General features: G+C 39.2%; 1 protein-coding gene across 2 annotated transcripts; it reads left to right on the top strand.

Moving 5' to 3' along the window:
- Nucleotides 1–10,834: 10,834 nt before the first annotated feature.
- On the top strand, nt 10,835–15,895 carry LOC145497139 (uncharacterized). Of its 2 annotated transcripts, XM_081476939.1 has the most exons (5): nt 10,835–10,910; nt 12,130–12,301; nt 12,402–12,450; nt 13,369–13,403; nt 15,330–15,895. In XM_081476939.1, the coding sequence occupies exons 2-5, from the start codon at nt 12,164–12,166 to the stop codon at nt 15,801–15,803; spliced, it is 696 nt and encodes a 231-aa protein (XP_081333065.1). In that variant the 5' UTR covers nt 10,835–10,910; nt 12,130–12,163; the 3' UTR covers nt 15,804–15,895. The 2 variants fall into 2 exon arrangements, with proteins under 2 accessions (XP_081333065.1, XP_081333063.1); XM_081476937.1 differs by lacking the exon at nt 10,835–10,910 and having other exon boundaries at nt 11,686–12,301.
- Nucleotides 15,896–16,508: the final 613 nt, after the last annotated feature.

Genomic DNA, 16,508 nt, shown 5'->3' with positions numbered 1-16,508 from the left:
CAAAATTCATTTATCGTGTTATTCATGCATGCATGCGCTGAGTTTATACTCAAAAGTTCTGATAAGCTTATGTTAACTCGAAAGAAATCCTTTCCCTTTAACAACCAAGTTGATCAGTCGAACCCAGCTGAGTTAGTCCTCCACAGACCGTGGAAAGCACCTATAAAAGGGTTTAAAATTTCCTTAATTTTAAACTCCAGCGTAACCGGAGTCGGAGTAAAATTTTTGCCATGGAAAAAAAAGGTAAACGACCAACTACTGGTCCTTTTTTTCCTTGCAAATTTCCATGTGTATATGTCGAATGGAAAGATATTCGAGTTATTGATATCTCAGCCAGTGAAAGCCGAAGCTGTTTATTACATTCGTTATCGCTAGTGTTCTGGGTTCTTTAGTTCTCGCATAGAGCGCTAACTGCCACATCGAGAGCCGTAGCTAACGGTACCATAGACCATAGGTTTTGCAACTCCACTAACCAGTCAGAGCGCGCGTAATATCTAAGTTATTTTATAAAACTCATTAAACGGAGATGAGAATTGCTAATAAAACTGCAAGTTCAACAGGGGAGCATTTTTGCGATATTACTAGAAAACCAGGTCGTAGCTATGTGGGATATATCACGATAAAGCTACAACAGCATCATTTGACTGGATCGATCAAAACAGTTTTAACGTTCATTAAACTCAAGCAAGTCGCTAAACGTGAAACTGGGAGAAGGATCATTTCTACTTATTTACAAAGAAATAAAAAACACGTAGCGAGCTTCTTTCCTGTTACAGAAACGAAAGTTTGGGAGAATGAGAAATGCTGTGGGAACTCGAGCTACCAGGCGAGTTATGAAAACACGATTTTAAACCAGTCAGCGCGCGTATTTTCTTTGGGCTATTTTCTAAATAATAAAAACTGTGTAAAACTTTTTAGCAGCAATTGGAAGTCATCATATTAAAACAAAATTAAACGTCAAAAATACCTTCCAAGCTTTGAAAAGTCAGTGAACAAGTAATCGTTCGATCAACATTCGCTGAAAACTAAATATCTTCCTGGCTTACAAATTTCCTCGGAAAACAGAGAATGTTTTTATTGTTATATTCAAATTAATATTTCATGTATTTTTTGCCCCTTGCAAAGCTTTATAAACATCTTTTCATAACTAAGTATCTTTTTTGAGTAAAAATTCCGAACACACGGAAACATGGTCAGCCTCCAGGTGCACCCCTCCAGGGCACCGTCCTGTTACAAATTTAAAAATGGCTCGCCTGCTGTTGACAACAAAGAGGGAATTACGTTGAAAACTCATTTAACGGGGAGGCGAATTACTAATAAAAGTGTAAACTCAACAGGGGAGCATTTTTGTGATATTACTGGAACACTAGGTCGTAGGTATGTGGGATATATCACGACAAAGTTACAACAGCAACATTTCACAGGATCAAAGCAGTTTTAATGTTCATTAAACTGGGGCAAGTCGGTAAACGTGAAACTGAGAGAGGGATTATTTCTACACTTTTTTTACGAAATAGAAAATGTAGCGTGTTTCTATGGAGTTATAGAAGCAGGAATGGAAGTTACGTTTGGAGGACGATGATGCTGTGAAAACTGGTGCTGACAAGCGACGGGTTTCCACAGCTTCTTCGAGTTCTTCCAAACTTCCACAAGTGTTTCTATAAATCCAGAGAAACACGGAGAACAATTTTTCTATTCCTTTACGAAATTCAGAGACGTAAAAAAACAGAAAACAACTTGTTTACTTTGATTGTCAAGCTGCAAATTCTCTTTGCTCGCGCCGGCCATTATTACGTCAACAGCTTGTGCTAGTTCTGTGATTCCTTCGAGTTACGGAAACACGATTTTAAGCCAATCAGCGCGCGTATTTTCTTTGGACTATTTCCTGAATAATAAACACTGCATAAAACTTTTTATCAACAATTGAAAGTCATCATATTAAAACAAAATTTAATGTCAAAAATACCTCCAAAGGTTTGCAAGGTCGGTGAACTAGTTATCGTTCGATCAACCTTCGCTGAAACAGAGATATTCTCCTGGCTTATAAATTTTCCCGGAAAACAAAATATTATATCGTTATATTCACATTAATATTTGGTACACTTTTTGCCACTTGCAGAGCTTTGTAAACATTTCGCTAAAACTAACACCTCCTCTGAGAAAAATATTCAAAACACACAGGAACATGGTCACCCTAAGAAATGAATTGCTACTGCTTCAATAACATATCCAACTGTGCATTTTACTAATTGGGCAATCACATATATATGATATAATAAATACTTTGGTGAAAGGAGACAGGCCTTCATTCTGAAACTGACGCTCTATCGTTCACTTGAGAAAGTGCCAAGTACGACGTGATTGAAAGGTAACGATTTTTCCGTCTCACAGTTTTTCTATACCGTCGCTTATTCTTTCGAAATGTAGAAATTCGTTTGGTACTGACTGTTTTGATTTTGCTCTACAGACAATGATACGTTTAATTATCGATCATGAGCAAGACAAATTGCTACATTGCATTTCAAGTGGATTCATCTCACTTAAAGCCACAGCATATTCAATTCTCCTTAACAAAAAATTTACATTACAATCTAGTTTAAACAAATTTTCTTTTGGATTTACAGGAATAAAGCAAAAATGAAGATCGCCTTGTTCTCTACCTGTCTACTTGTACTCATCCTTGCTTCAGGAATGGAAGCAAAAACAAAAAAGGATAGGCCGGTAAATAGTATGCAATAATCAAAACGATATTTAGATTGTCCTAGGGCAGCGCACAAGTGCACAGAAAGAAGATTAAGAAAAATTAATTTCATTTACAAGAATCTATTTTAAAATGGACTGGAATCTACTCCTGTAACGATATGCTTCGTGAAAAACGTTGTAGGCTGAATTTTTTCAAGTGCGAAGAACTCGACTTAAGCATTAGCCCCTTTGGTAATTTTGATGTTTTGTTAACTCTCTGAACACAATTTCCCATAATTTCATGGAAATTATACTTTGAAAATGTATGATTGAAATACTGAGCTTCTTTTAGAAACCCCAAATGCGAGCACACGGAGTGATGACGACTGGGCGGTTTCGTGCTAAAGCCCAAAGGTTTTGCCATGCTTGACCAACACGGACATCTGCCTCGAGACTTCCTCCCCGATGGATATGATAGATACTCGGCATACGACTTGGGCTGGCAGTCTCTTCACATGGCGGCCGCTGGTGCTTGCAGAGGAAGCACCCGTACAGGGGGGAGCGGTTGCTGTGGAAACGTGGTTATGGTGAGAAATAGCGCTGATAAGAAATCCTGCACAGAGCTTTGTGCCCTGACCACATACAAGAACTGCGATGCGGGTGTGTCTATTTACGGAAGACAGGGAAAAGCCACTAAAAATGGCGAGATAGTGGGCTCGTTTTACAACTACCCATGTAGTTATAGAAACCACGGAGGAAGTGAGGCCTACAGCTTTAAAGAAGACATTATGAACTCTCGCGGGTATTACAGCTTCTGTTGCTGTCGAAAGTAGTGTAAACATAATGCCTTTACATTGGTCTTAATAAAGGTTTGATTATGGCATAGTAGAAGGGAAATTCTGATTTATCACCGAGAGCCGAGTTTCTGGTTTGTATCGGAAGCAACATCAGAAATATGTACTTATTAACTGCGTGAGAGGGCCGGACGGAAAAATATTTGATTCCAAGCTAGAACAGGTCACGATCTAAGGACCGAGCGCAGAGAGGTCCGTACGTCCTGACCGAGTGCCAAATATTTACCCGTCCGGCCAGATAAACTCAGTCAATAAGCGTTTTATCATAGGACCACTCAGTGTTTAAAATTTTGAAAATTCTATTTCAACTTAAATAGGACGCGACCACATAACATCAGACGGCCTCGCGCGGGATAACTGTATAAAAGGATTCTACAATAAATAAAAGCTAGTCATCTTATGTATTTATTTATTTACTTTTTTTTATTTTATTTAATTTTTTTTTTGATTCGGAATTCGATAAGAACTCACCATTCGTCGAAAAATGCTACTCATCTACCCATTTAAGTTTGTCTTTAACCATTTGAAGCCCAAGTGGCCATATACGGCCACTTAAAGGTCGCGGTCTTTGTACCACTCGTGACGTCATCAATTTAAATGTCATCAGATATTCTTGATAAGCAGACAGTAGTACTAGGCTAGGCCTTTCCGCACAATGGTCAGGTTTAGATGTCGACGACATTCCGACGTCGCAAATCGAAAAACAACGTTATCAGTTTTGGTGCAAAAACGGTGGTAAAATGGTCCACAACGCCCATGATTAATCAAGGTCCATTTCTAGGCTTCGCCCGTAATTAACATCCAACTTTTCACGGCAGCCAGAAAGAACATACAACGCAAAAGGTAGCTAGTGTAAAAGGGCCGAGAAAAACAGAAAGGAAAGGGGCAACAAACAAAATTGAGAACGGTTAATGGCAAAAAAAAATTGGCTTTTGCGCATGCCCGGAATTGAAATTTTGCTCAATTTTGTGCCTAATCCTCGAAAAATCTCTCCTTTTAGTCAAAAAAAAAGCTTTCTTAGCAAAACTTAGGCTTATTTAACGTCATGGCAGCTAAAAAACCTGACTAAACGGTTAAAAACGGTATTTTTTGGCTAAAGTTTGGTATTCAAAGGGTTACATAAATTTTAGTTCACATCTTGACAGGTAATGTGGAAAACATAAACATGGGGTTGTGAAAATGCGAATTGACGAAGTCACTGAGAGGCGGGAAAGTCCATCATTGTTCCTATTTTGATTTTCCTGGCTTACAAATTGCCTCTGAAAACAGACGAAATTGTTATTGTTATATTCAAATTAATTTTTAATGCACTTTTTGCCACTTGCAAAGCTTTGTAAACAATTTTTAGTGACTAATTAAGCACCTCTAAGAGGTACACCTTCCATGCCTGCTAGGGATTTAAAAATGTTCACCTCCCGTTGTAAACAACGAGGAGATAAACGTTTTAAAACTCATTAAACGGGGAGGCGAATTGCTAATAAAACTGTAAACTCAACAGGGGAGCTTTTATGTGATATTACTGGAACACCAGGTCGTAGCTATGTGGCATATGTCACGATAAATCTACAAAAGCAACAACAATTCGTTTGGTACTGACTGTTTTAAATTTGCTCTACAGGCAATTACACGTTTAATTATCGATCATGAGCAAGACAAATTGCTACATTGCAAGTGGATTCATCTCACTTAAAACCACAGCAGATCCAATTCTCTTAAATTAAAAATTTACATTACAATCTAGTTTAAACAAATTTTCTTTTGGATTTACAGGAATAAAGCAAAAATGAAGATCGCCTTGTTCTCTACCTGTCTACTTGTACTCATTCTTGCTTCAGGCATGGAAGCAAAAGCAAAAAAGGACAGGCCGGTAAATAGTATGCAATAATCAAAACGATATTTATTTTTGCGCAAGTGCAAAAAAAGGAGATTAAGAAAAATTAATTTCATTTACAAGAATCTATTTTAAAATGGACTGGAATCTACTCCTGCAACGGTATGCTTCGTGAAAAACGTTGTAGGCTGAATTTTTTCAAGTGCGAAGAACTCGACTTAAGCATTAGCCCCTTTGGTAATTTTGATGTTTTGTTAACTCTCTGAACACAATTTCCCATAATTTCATGGAAATTATACTTTGAAAATGTATGATTGAAATACTGAGCTTCTTTTAGAAACCCCAAATGCGAGCACACGGAGTGATGACGACTGGGCGGTTTCGTGCTAAAGCCCAAAGGTTTTGCCATGCTTGACCAACACGGACATCTGCCTCGAGACTTCCTCCCCGATGGATATGATAGATACTCGGCATACGACTTGGGCTGGCAGTCTCTTCACATGGCGGCCGCTGGTGCTTGCAGAGGAAGCACCCGTACAGGGGGGAGCGGTTGCTGTGGAAACGTGGTTATGGTGAGAAATAGCGCTGATAAGAAATCCTGCACAGAGCTTTGTGCCCTGACCACATACAAGAACTGCGATGCGGGTGTGTCTATTTACGGAAGACAGGGAAAAGCCACTAAAAATGGCGAGATAGTGGGCTCGTTTTACAACTACCCATGTAGTTATAGAAACCACGGAGGAAGTGAGGCCTACAGCTTTAAAGAAGACATTATGAACTCTCGCGGGTATTACAGCTTCTGTTGCTGTCGAAAGTAGTGTAAACATAATGCCTTTACATTGGTCTTAATAAAGGTTTGATTATGGCATAGTAGAAGGGAAATTCTGATTTATCACCGAGAGCCGAGTTTCTGGTTTGTATCGGAAGCAACATCAGAAATATGTACTTATTAACTGCGTGAGAGGGCCGGACGGAAAAATATTTGATTCCAAGCTAGAACAGGTCACGATCTAAGGACCGAGCGCAGAGAGGTCCGTACGTCCTGACCGAGTGCCAAATATTTACCCGTCCGGCCAGATAAACTCAGTCAATAAGCGTTTTATCATAGGACCACTCAGTGTTTAAAATTTTGAAAATTCTATTTCAACTTAAATAGGACGCGACCACATAACATCAGACGGCCTCGCGCGGGACAACTGTATAAAAGGATTCCACAATAAATAAAAGCTAGTCATCTTATTTATTTATTTATTTATTTATTTATTTATTTATTTACTTTTTTTTATTTTATTTAATTTTTTTTTGATTCGGAATTCGATAAGAACTCACCATTCGTCGAAAAATGCTACTCGTCTACCCATTTAAGTTTGTCTTTAACCATTTGAAGCCCAAGTGGTCACATACGGCCACTTAAAGGTCGCGGTCTTTGTACCACTCGTGACGTCATCAATTTAAATGTCATCAGGTATTCTTGATAAGCAGACAGTAGTACTAGGCTAGGCCTTTCCGTACAATGGTCAGGTTTAGGTATCGACGACATTCCGACGTCGCAAATCGAAAAACAACGTTATCAGTTTTGGTGCAAAAACGGTGGTAAAATGGTCCACAACGCCCATGATTGGTCAAGGTCCATTTCTAGGCTTCGCCCGTAATTAACATCCAACTTTTCACGGCAGCCAGAAAGAACATACAACGCAAAAGGTAGCCAGTGTAAAGGGGCCGAGAAAAACAGAAAGGAAAGGGGCAACAAACAAAATTGAGAACGGTTAGTGGCAAAAAAAAAATTGGCTTTTGCGCATGCCCGGAATTGACATTTTGCTCAATTTTGTGGTTGTGAAAATGCGAATTGACGAAGTCACTGAGACGCGCGAAAGTCCATCATTGTTCCTATTTTGATCTTCCTGGCTTACAAATTGCCTCTGAAAACAGACGAAATTGTTATTGTTATATTCAAATTAATTTTTAATGCACTTTTTGCCACTTGCAAAGCTTTATAAACAATTTTTAGTGACTAATTAAGCACCTCTAAGAGGTACACCTTCCATGCCTGCTAGGGATTTAAAAATGTTCACCTCCCGTTGTAAACAACGAGGAGATAAACGTTTTAAAACTCATTAAACGGGGAGGCGAATTGCTAATAAAACTGTAAACTCAACAGGGGAGCTTTTATGTGATATTACTGGAACACCAGGTCGTAGCTATGTGGCATATGTCACGATAAATCTACAAAAGCAACATTGGACAGGATCAAAACAGTTTTAATGTTCGTTAAACTGAAGCAAGTCTGTAAAAGCGAAATTGAGCAAGGGACCATTTTTTTCTATTTCTTTCAAAAGGTTCGTGACAAAAAAGAGGAAACAATTTGTTTACTTTGATTATCAAAATGTGATAGCTCGTGCTAGTCTGCCTCTATCGACTTATGGAGACACGATTTTAAACCAATCAGCGCGCGTATTTTCTCTGGGCTATAATTAAATAATAAACATTGTATAGAGGTTCCTAGGAACAACTGAAAATCATCATACCAAAACAATTAATATTGAACATCAAAAATACCCTCCAACCTTTGCAAAGTCAGTGAACTAGTAATCGTTCGATCAACATTCGCTGAAAACGAGATATCTTCCTGGCTTCCAAGTTCTCTCGGAAAACAGGGAATATTATTATCGTTATATTCACATCAATATTTGGTACAGTTTTTACCGCTCGCAAAGCTTTGTAAACATTTTTTTTAAAACTAAGCACCTCTACTGAGAAAAAAATTCAAAACACACAGGAACATGGTGAACCAAAGAAATGAATAACTACGGCTTCAATAACATATCCAACTGTGTGTTTACTAATTGGGTAATCACATATATATGATATAATAAATGCTTTTATTAAAAGACACAGGCCTTTATTCTTAAATTAACCGTTCTATCGTTCATTTCAGAAAGTGCCAACTGCGACGTGATTGGAGGGTAAAGATTTTTTCGTCTCACAGTTTTTCTATACCGTCGCTTATTCTTTCGAAATGTAGAAATCCGTTTGTTACTGACTGTTTTAAATTTGCTCTACACGTTTAATTATCGATCAAGCCAAATTGTTACGTTGCCTTTCTAGTGGATTCATCTCGCTTAATGCCACAAAAAAATAAACATGGGTTGTGAAAATGAGTATTGACGAAGTCACTGAGAGGCGGGAAAGTCGTTCAATTGCCATTGTTTCTATTTTGATTGGCTAGCCTGTCTAAAGGGCCAACAGAAAGTTGACAAAATGCTGTCAAAAACATGTCAAAACTATCAAAAACGTAGCGAGTGACCAAAGTTCGCTTCACGCACTGAGGGCACGATCCATTCAACCAAAATTTCCAGAAAGTTTGGTGTGAAACTAAATGGATCGGTTCGGCCCAACTGGAAAAGTTTCGAAAAAACCAGCCCGCCTTTCGAGGTGGACCACTTTTCTCGGTTGGGCAGGTCCATTCCAAAAGTGACGGTCCCATTTGACCATTCCGACCAGGGGCCCGTTTCCCGAAAGCCTCGGAAACTTTTCGGGTCCTTAAGGTCATTTTTGGTTCATCTGTATCTAAAAACGGAGAAGTGTATACGACTGAAACTTCTTGTATGAAGGGAACCTCCGTGTTCATATTAAGAATATGTGAATAAAACAGCTCTGTAATCATAAGGTTCGAAATTTTGATATGACTTTCTGGGTAAGCAAAATTTTCGGGACCTTCGAGAAACGGGCCCGAGAGCCGGGTTGTTCGAAAGCCGGTTAACGCTAAGCCAGGATTAAATGTCAACCAAAGTATTATAATTTTTCTCGCGTAAAAGTGTTTTTTACTGCTTATCATGTGTCGTTTGAGCTTACTCAAGCTCAAAACCGAAGAGCAAACAGTATAAACTGAAAACCTCACCGAAAAGTGACAAAACTGAAACAAAAATTCTCGCTAATCCTGGGTTACCTTTGAACAACCCTGCCGCCCCTGGTCTTTAGCTAGTAGGTCTTGACGACAAGCTTCGAAAATGTTGTGGGAACAGTCTGGCAATCACAGCTTTTAGCACAAAAGGTGTACAGTTTCTATATGATAAACAAGCGCTCTACAACACATCTCAACTTAATTGTCAGTTGTGTTTGTCCCTAACAATTTTTCATCAGTTCGCCATTTTCGTTAGCATATTTTGCAAAAATGTTTTGAAGAGAGATTTTTGTGAATCAATTTTCAAGTCTACAAGGGCCAGCAGTTTATGCCCTACATTGCTGACTAATCGCTCCTCAGTCAAGTTCTTTTAAAAACTTGTTGGTTTTAGCTAATGGTTTTTGACGAAAAGTTTGACAAATGTTTTGGCAGCAATCTCCCTCAAGAGAGGGTAACTATTCGGGTTTTCAGACTAAGCGGAAAATATCACCAAATCGATGACATTCAATTGTTTCTCTCCACCATCGCCGGCTGATAATTAGACTAACAAAAATTCCACAGACCTCTTAATGATAGACCACATCGGTGCCTAACCACAAAATGGTATTAAAATACCCGCCTGTCACGATAGAAAAACTAACAAAGTTTAAGTCAATACGCTTTCTTGCAAGCCATGAATCTTCTATTGTACTGTATGTTCTTTATCGAATAATCATCTTCATAATGTCCTCTTCCCCAATTAGAAGATGATACCTTATCACATACTCGTCTCTAATTTCACGGTTTTAATCCCATAAAAGCCCGACTGCTAACTCTTTTAGTGTTGGTTTAAAAACGTGATGGTTTTTCATTAATAATACGGGGGGAGTACTCTGCAATCCCTCTGCAACTCCTTTTGTATATCATTTTGTATATCAACCCTTTTGTATATCATTTTTTTGAAGTCAATGATGTAGAGGTTAATAATTATACAACACAGCCGTAAGGTTCGTCTGTTCGAAATATTTCAGTTTAACTCCCTTTTTAATACCTGAAGCCTTGATATAAAACCCCTTTCGGACGAAGTCTCCTCGTATAGGCCATTACAGGCGGTACCCCCGGGTCCCTAATATGTATCATTACCGGAGCTTGCGGCAATTATCATAAAAATGTTTCTCTCTTTGACAAATAAGATTTAGTGACAATTTAAACTTTGGTTTCTCAGCCCTGGGCTGCAATTTCCAAATGAGAAATACACAAGAATTTCTAGAGAGATTCTAGCACGTTTTCTTAGCTACGACTTTAATAAGCCTTTCAATCCGGTATTTCTATTCTTGTAAACTATTTACTTGTTTCTAAGTGATTTGAATCCATTCAATACTGATAAACTCGCAGCACGTGTGTTATCGCATCTAAACTCCCAAGGCTTCTTGTGATTCACTTAACCTGATAAAACACTGCTGCTAACTTATTTAACATTACTGAAACGTGTTGTGTTAGCTAATAGCTTTTGATGACACGCCCCGCAAATGTCCGTGGGAGCGAATGAGACTAATAAGACCTCAGTGCAACCGGTGGAAAGCACTTTTTCACCAATCTTGGAAAAGGAAATTGAAAGCTAGACACCTATTTTTCTTCATAAACTCAGTTTTTATATCTACTGGTAGGTAACTATAGGGAAGGAAATAGTCCATCACATATAAGACGCATGAAATTTAGCTAAATAATAGTGAGTTTAAGTAACTACGACGGTGACGCCGAGGACAACGTCGATTACGAAATGAATTTAAACTTTACCAACAAATCTCGCGATACTCTGAAGTCATTTAGTTTTTTTTTTTGGCTTTGTCAAAACTCGAATCGAGAGTATGGGACACAGTGTGTATAATTCGAAATATACTTTTTAAAAATTATCATATCCGTCGTGGTTCACGTTCTCCCCACAACACAGAATTTGGTCATTTCACGTTGTTGTTTTGCAGAGGACAGCGAAGAAATGTATCAAGAATTATAACCCACGTGCACAGCCATTGTATTGCTCATTAAACAACCTTTTGCTCAGCGACGTTCCGTTGCCGTTACCGTTGTGCTTTGCTTAAACTCCCATTATTTTTAATAATGCACTTCCCACAAGAAAACCGAGGGCTAAGCTAAGGTGTAACTCTAAAGTAATTTGGTTGATTACCGTGAAATTCTCCTTTTCAGTTTTTTTTTAAAATTGTAACTGAAAAACGTACAGCTACTTGTGATTGCAAAGTGATTTTTCGCCTTTTTTTCTCCCACGAAATTCATACTAAAAAGGGCCTACCGCTGGTTCAAATCTGCTGCCGATCAAGCAAGTCGTGTTTTAGCCGAAACAAAATACGTTTTGTATTAAGTAAACACAAGCAATGGAGAGTTTTGGGCTTTTGTTCCCTAAGATTGTCATGTCGCACGGATTAACTTGTTTTCCGAATTTAAACGCAAAAACAAGAAAGACGTCAAGATGAGAAGCTATTGTATGCAGTTTACATCGATTAAGCCTGATTTCTCCTTGTTAAAATATGAAACTCTAGAGCTTTTTATGCTCGTTTTACTTTCTTCTATGTGCGCTTTAATGTTATACTCGAAATACAGTCGATACTGTCTAGGTATGACCACACCTTGCTGGCGACCGCTATCACCATTCGATCACTTTTAGGGCTGATGCTTTGCTATTTGCTGCTATTTTCAATCCCTGGTAAGCGGCCACTTCACATGGTTCGACCTCACTACAGGCGATAGCTGAGTAAGAAGAGACCGCTGGAGTTACTATATTTTTTCGTTGCTCATCATAATTTAGAGTTTACGAATGCATTTGTGCATGGATAATGGTTAATACTACTATTTGCTTTGACCAATAGATTTTTGTCACCCTTTTGGAAGCCATCTTGACGGATGAAGATGAAGTTTGCCGCTTTGAGCCCTCCATTTCTTGCTTTGGTGTTCTTGATCACCGCGCCATGTTATCATGGTGTGTTGGGCAAAACGTCAAACAATTCGGTCCTATCGGGCTGCCCCAAAAGTCAATGTTTGGTAAGTTCACGTACGTTTTTAAGCAAATTCAGTTTCAGAATCCAATCTCCTTTTTTTTCTTTAATTTTTCTACGTTAAAATAATTGTTCTCCTCAATTAGATAGACGCTATTTCCTGCTTTGTAAATGGAGGGAACCCAAATGACGGAAGTAAGTTATGTAGAGATAGTCGGCTTTCCCTGGGACCCAATCTTGGAAGTCTGTTATACTCTGGTGGTTTAAGCCAACTTTGACTGCCGGTTTGTGGGTACATTCACATTTATCTGGCTGTTTACGGTTAAGAAGTTATCGCATGGTTGCGGAAAATCATAAATTTAGCTCTTGGCTTTCGGGGTTTTTTTGCGTGTTTTTTGGCGATCATTCAAACATTCCGAGCAATCTTTGTGCTTGTGAACAGTCTATTAGACGTCAAAACGTTTTTGTTTGCTGGTTACTGAATGGAGTTAGAAACAATTTGTTCTGTTCTTTAAATGTGTTTTTTTTTTTTTTTTTTGAGGAGAAAGACGATTATATTGAGCAAGCATATCGTAAAAAATTTGCTACGCACTGTTAAATGATCGGCTGTGATGATTATCGTCAGCTACTAGTGGGGCGGTTTAGGTCTTAAGGCGGAGAAAACAAAAGTAGTCTGCTGTTTTAAATGAACAGAATATGGCAGTTTGCAGGGTGTATAGCCCCCTAAAATAAACCCTCGATATTGCCAAATGAAATCTGCTGAAATCTTACAGCCGGTTGAAGAATCAAGCGTTTTATTTGAATCAAAAGCGATTTTGTTTTAGCGCTAAACCGCTCACGGGCAACATAACTTAATAACAATTATTCCGAACAAATTCAAGGAGTCGCAACAATTTTGAGTCATAAGAAATTATGATAACTGATGAACACTCCGTGATAATCATTGTTCTTCCAGCTTTATTGCGAATGAGAAGGTTTATTTAACTGATCGGTATGTACAGTCTTATCAAAGATCTTACCATTTATTATTTCCTCTATTGCGAAATACTGTGATCAAACTATGAACCAAATGCGTGGAAGTGTGTTAAAAACATATTTACTTTTCCAATTCAGGTCACGCAGAAAAACTGGCAAAGCTTGAAAAGGAGGTCAGATGTCGTTAATCGTTGAGAATGAAATGAAATGGAGAGAAGAAAGTCTTCGGTGAGCATTTGTTTGTATCGTCGTAAGCGGAGGGCGATGCAGCCCCCAACACTCCGCCCCCCCCCCCTCCCCCCCCCCCTCCCAGCTACGGAAATTTTGTAATTTTTCGGGCAAAACGCTCATGATTCGGGCAACGACAAATGAGAGAAACATTACAAAGTAATACTGTTGGCGTGATTTCCAAATCTCCTGAATAGAGTTTCTAGTTAGTTACTTTTTATGAATCTCTGTGTGATTGGACGCCCGCCGAGGAGTAAGTAGGCTCTCAAGTGGTTGCTTCAGAGAGTTGGCACTTTAAATAGTGTCGTGTGAAGTGTGTCATTTGTATCTGCTGCTGATCTGAAGTATTGTTGGCATACCGAAGACGCCAAGGTAGTATGCGGGCCTCGAACTTTTAGGCTCCCGACAAAGAATAAGCCCTCTTTTTTTGGTTTTTTAAGTTTCAAGGCTTGTAAGCTACTCTCTCTGAAATTTGCATTGCCAAAAAGGACTAAATTATATGAGTGACATGGGGTTTTCTGTTAGCTACAACACGCATCAATGCAAACGAAGACCAAGACTTTTGTTTTTGTGGTGGCTCTGAAAAGAGCCAGGGAGGCGCGGTGGCCTCATGGTTAGAACTCTCGTCTCCGGGTCGAGCGGTCCGTGTACGAGCCCTGGCCTTATGTTCTAGCGAAAGACGCTTTACTCTCATAATGCCTCTCTCCACCTAATTAAGTGTTTAAATGGGTACCGGCAAACTTAATGCAGGGGGTAACCCTGCGATGGACTAGCATACCATCCAGAGGGGAGTAGAAATACTCCTAGTCGGTTCATGCCGCAGAAACCGGGATAAGCTCCGACCTGATGGGTCACTAGGCTCGTATGCAGAATTTACTTTTTCTTAAAAGAGCCGTTTGTAACACCTAAACAAAGGGGTGTTATAATTTTTTTTTTCACTAATTTTTCTCAGGAGGTGTTCCTATATTACGTCCATGTTGTTTAAAATCGTATTTGCGTGGCTTTTGAATTTATAAAAGGCTTGCAGTGTACGCTGCAAGTCTGCTGTGGCCAAAACAAGATTTTTTCGAATGACGTCAAGCAATGCTTCGTGTTGTTCTTTGAACGGCCTCGAGTATATCGAGAAGGTCGCCTCGAATAGAGTTCAGCTTCTGTAACACGTCCAAATACGGTCCATCTTCAAACAGATGTCTCGATATATATTGAGCGCGCCTGTGGCATTAAAGTCATTTTGATCAGTGTCACTGTGTGAACAAGATAAATAACATTTTCAGATAATGCCTTGAAAGAAGGAACTTTTTCAGATTAATAAGTTTTAGATTTTACTATATTGAGACTGCTGATAGAGGTCATTGAGTATGCAAGCTTTCAGTTTAACCTTTTTTTGAATTATAGAAGTTTCATTCGATGTCAGAATTATAATTATATAATTACGTTTATGTTTTTCATGGCATTTGCGTGCGTTTGCATCCCGATTTCAACACGCGCGCATTCGGGCATTACGTACTTTTTTCGGGCAAGTAGGTCACCGCCCAGCTCTCCCCCCGCCCTCCTCCCCCTGGTCCGAAGGTGCCCGCACGCCTATGTGTATCGTTCTCCTAACTTTTCCTCGAGAAGCGAATGTCCAAACAGTTAAGAAAAAAAACTTGTGGAATTTAAATTTCTGTAACTGCTTGTCTCTGTATAGTGCTAGGCTGATTAGTCTGAGAGAAGAATAAATCAATGTTCATGAAAAAGTGAAAAAAGGAAAATGATTGCATAAATTGTAACCTTGGTCATTCCATGAGTGAACTCTCCTTCTTATGAATTCCTTTTGTGCATTACTTAAATAATTGATCTTTTGTTTCGGTGACTTTTTTTTCACAATCAAGGTGGCAGCCTTAAAAGCACAGTTAGCTACAGCCGGGAAACCATCTGGTTTCGCTTTGCTCGACAGCAATGGCCGCTTGTCCCAGAGTCTCCTTGTGGCGGGTTATGACAAGTACTCTTTGTACGACTTGGGCTGGCAGTCTCTTCACATGGCAGCCTCTGCTGCCTGTAGAGGAAGCACTAGTTCAGGGGGTAGTGGCTGCTGTGAAAACGTTGTCCTTGTGCGTAACACGGCTGATAAGAAGACCTGCTCTCAGATCTGCGCCCAGTCTCCGTTTTCCAACTGTGATGGAGAAGTTTCCATCCATGGAAAAACAGGAAAAGCCACTCAAAACGGAGAGAAGATTGGCGCGTTCTACAACTATGAATGCGGTAACGTGGCTAACGGAGGGAGTGAAGTGTCACGATCTGAAAGTGACATCACTCGGTTCCCAGACCCATATCCCTATTACAGCTTTTGCTGCTGCCGGAAATAAAAGTACGAGTGTAAACAGAGCGCTTTGAAGACAATAAAGGTGTTGCTCTTATATGCTCCGATTCGTTTGATTTTTATGGCCGAATTTTTCTCTTCCCCTTCGCCGTTCCTTCAAATTCACTTGCCCATTTTAAGCCCACTATAGATAAATCATTAAAATGAAAAATTTTACAATTCATATCCGAGCATAATGGAGACAATTATGTTTATTATCCTTCAAATATTTGTCTCAACACGCGTATTTTTGAAAATTGGTGAATATCACTCGGATATTCCCTTGTTTTAGCCAGGGAATATTCAGTCATGTGACGTGTTTAGACCAGTCGCGAGCGAGCGAAAATATATTAAGGATTATGAGCTCGGATATTTGTCCTTGGACATCATTTGTTCCTCAAAGCTCACAGCTTTCCTCGAGCTACGCTCGAGCATATTTTCGCCCCAAATGGAGGCTAAATATCTATTTATTTCCACATCCTGAAAAAAGATGTAAGCGATGTTCCAGTAGTCCAGTCCCTGATCTTCATTGATCTGCGTTACTCATTATGGCCGAGTGAGCTTGGGTTAGGGGTCAATAGAAACAAAGATGGCGGAACACGTACTTACGAGGAATGTCAACTTCTGGTTGAAACGTTACAGAGTTCTTGAAGGCTGTTGCGTTACATTGAAAAGACATTCAGATAAAACCAGGCCAGAGTATTTAAAAATG

This window comes from Orbicella franksi, chromosome 9, assembly GCF_964199315.1.
Source record: "Orbicella franksi chromosome 9, jaOrbFran1.1, whole genome shotgun sequence".
Taxonomy (NCBI): Eukaryota; Metazoa; Cnidaria; class Anthozoa; order Scleractinia; family Merulinidae; genus Orbicella; species Orbicella franksi.
Note: the sequence above shows the minus strand (reverse complement) of the source record. Positions and strands in the feature narration are given on the sequence as shown.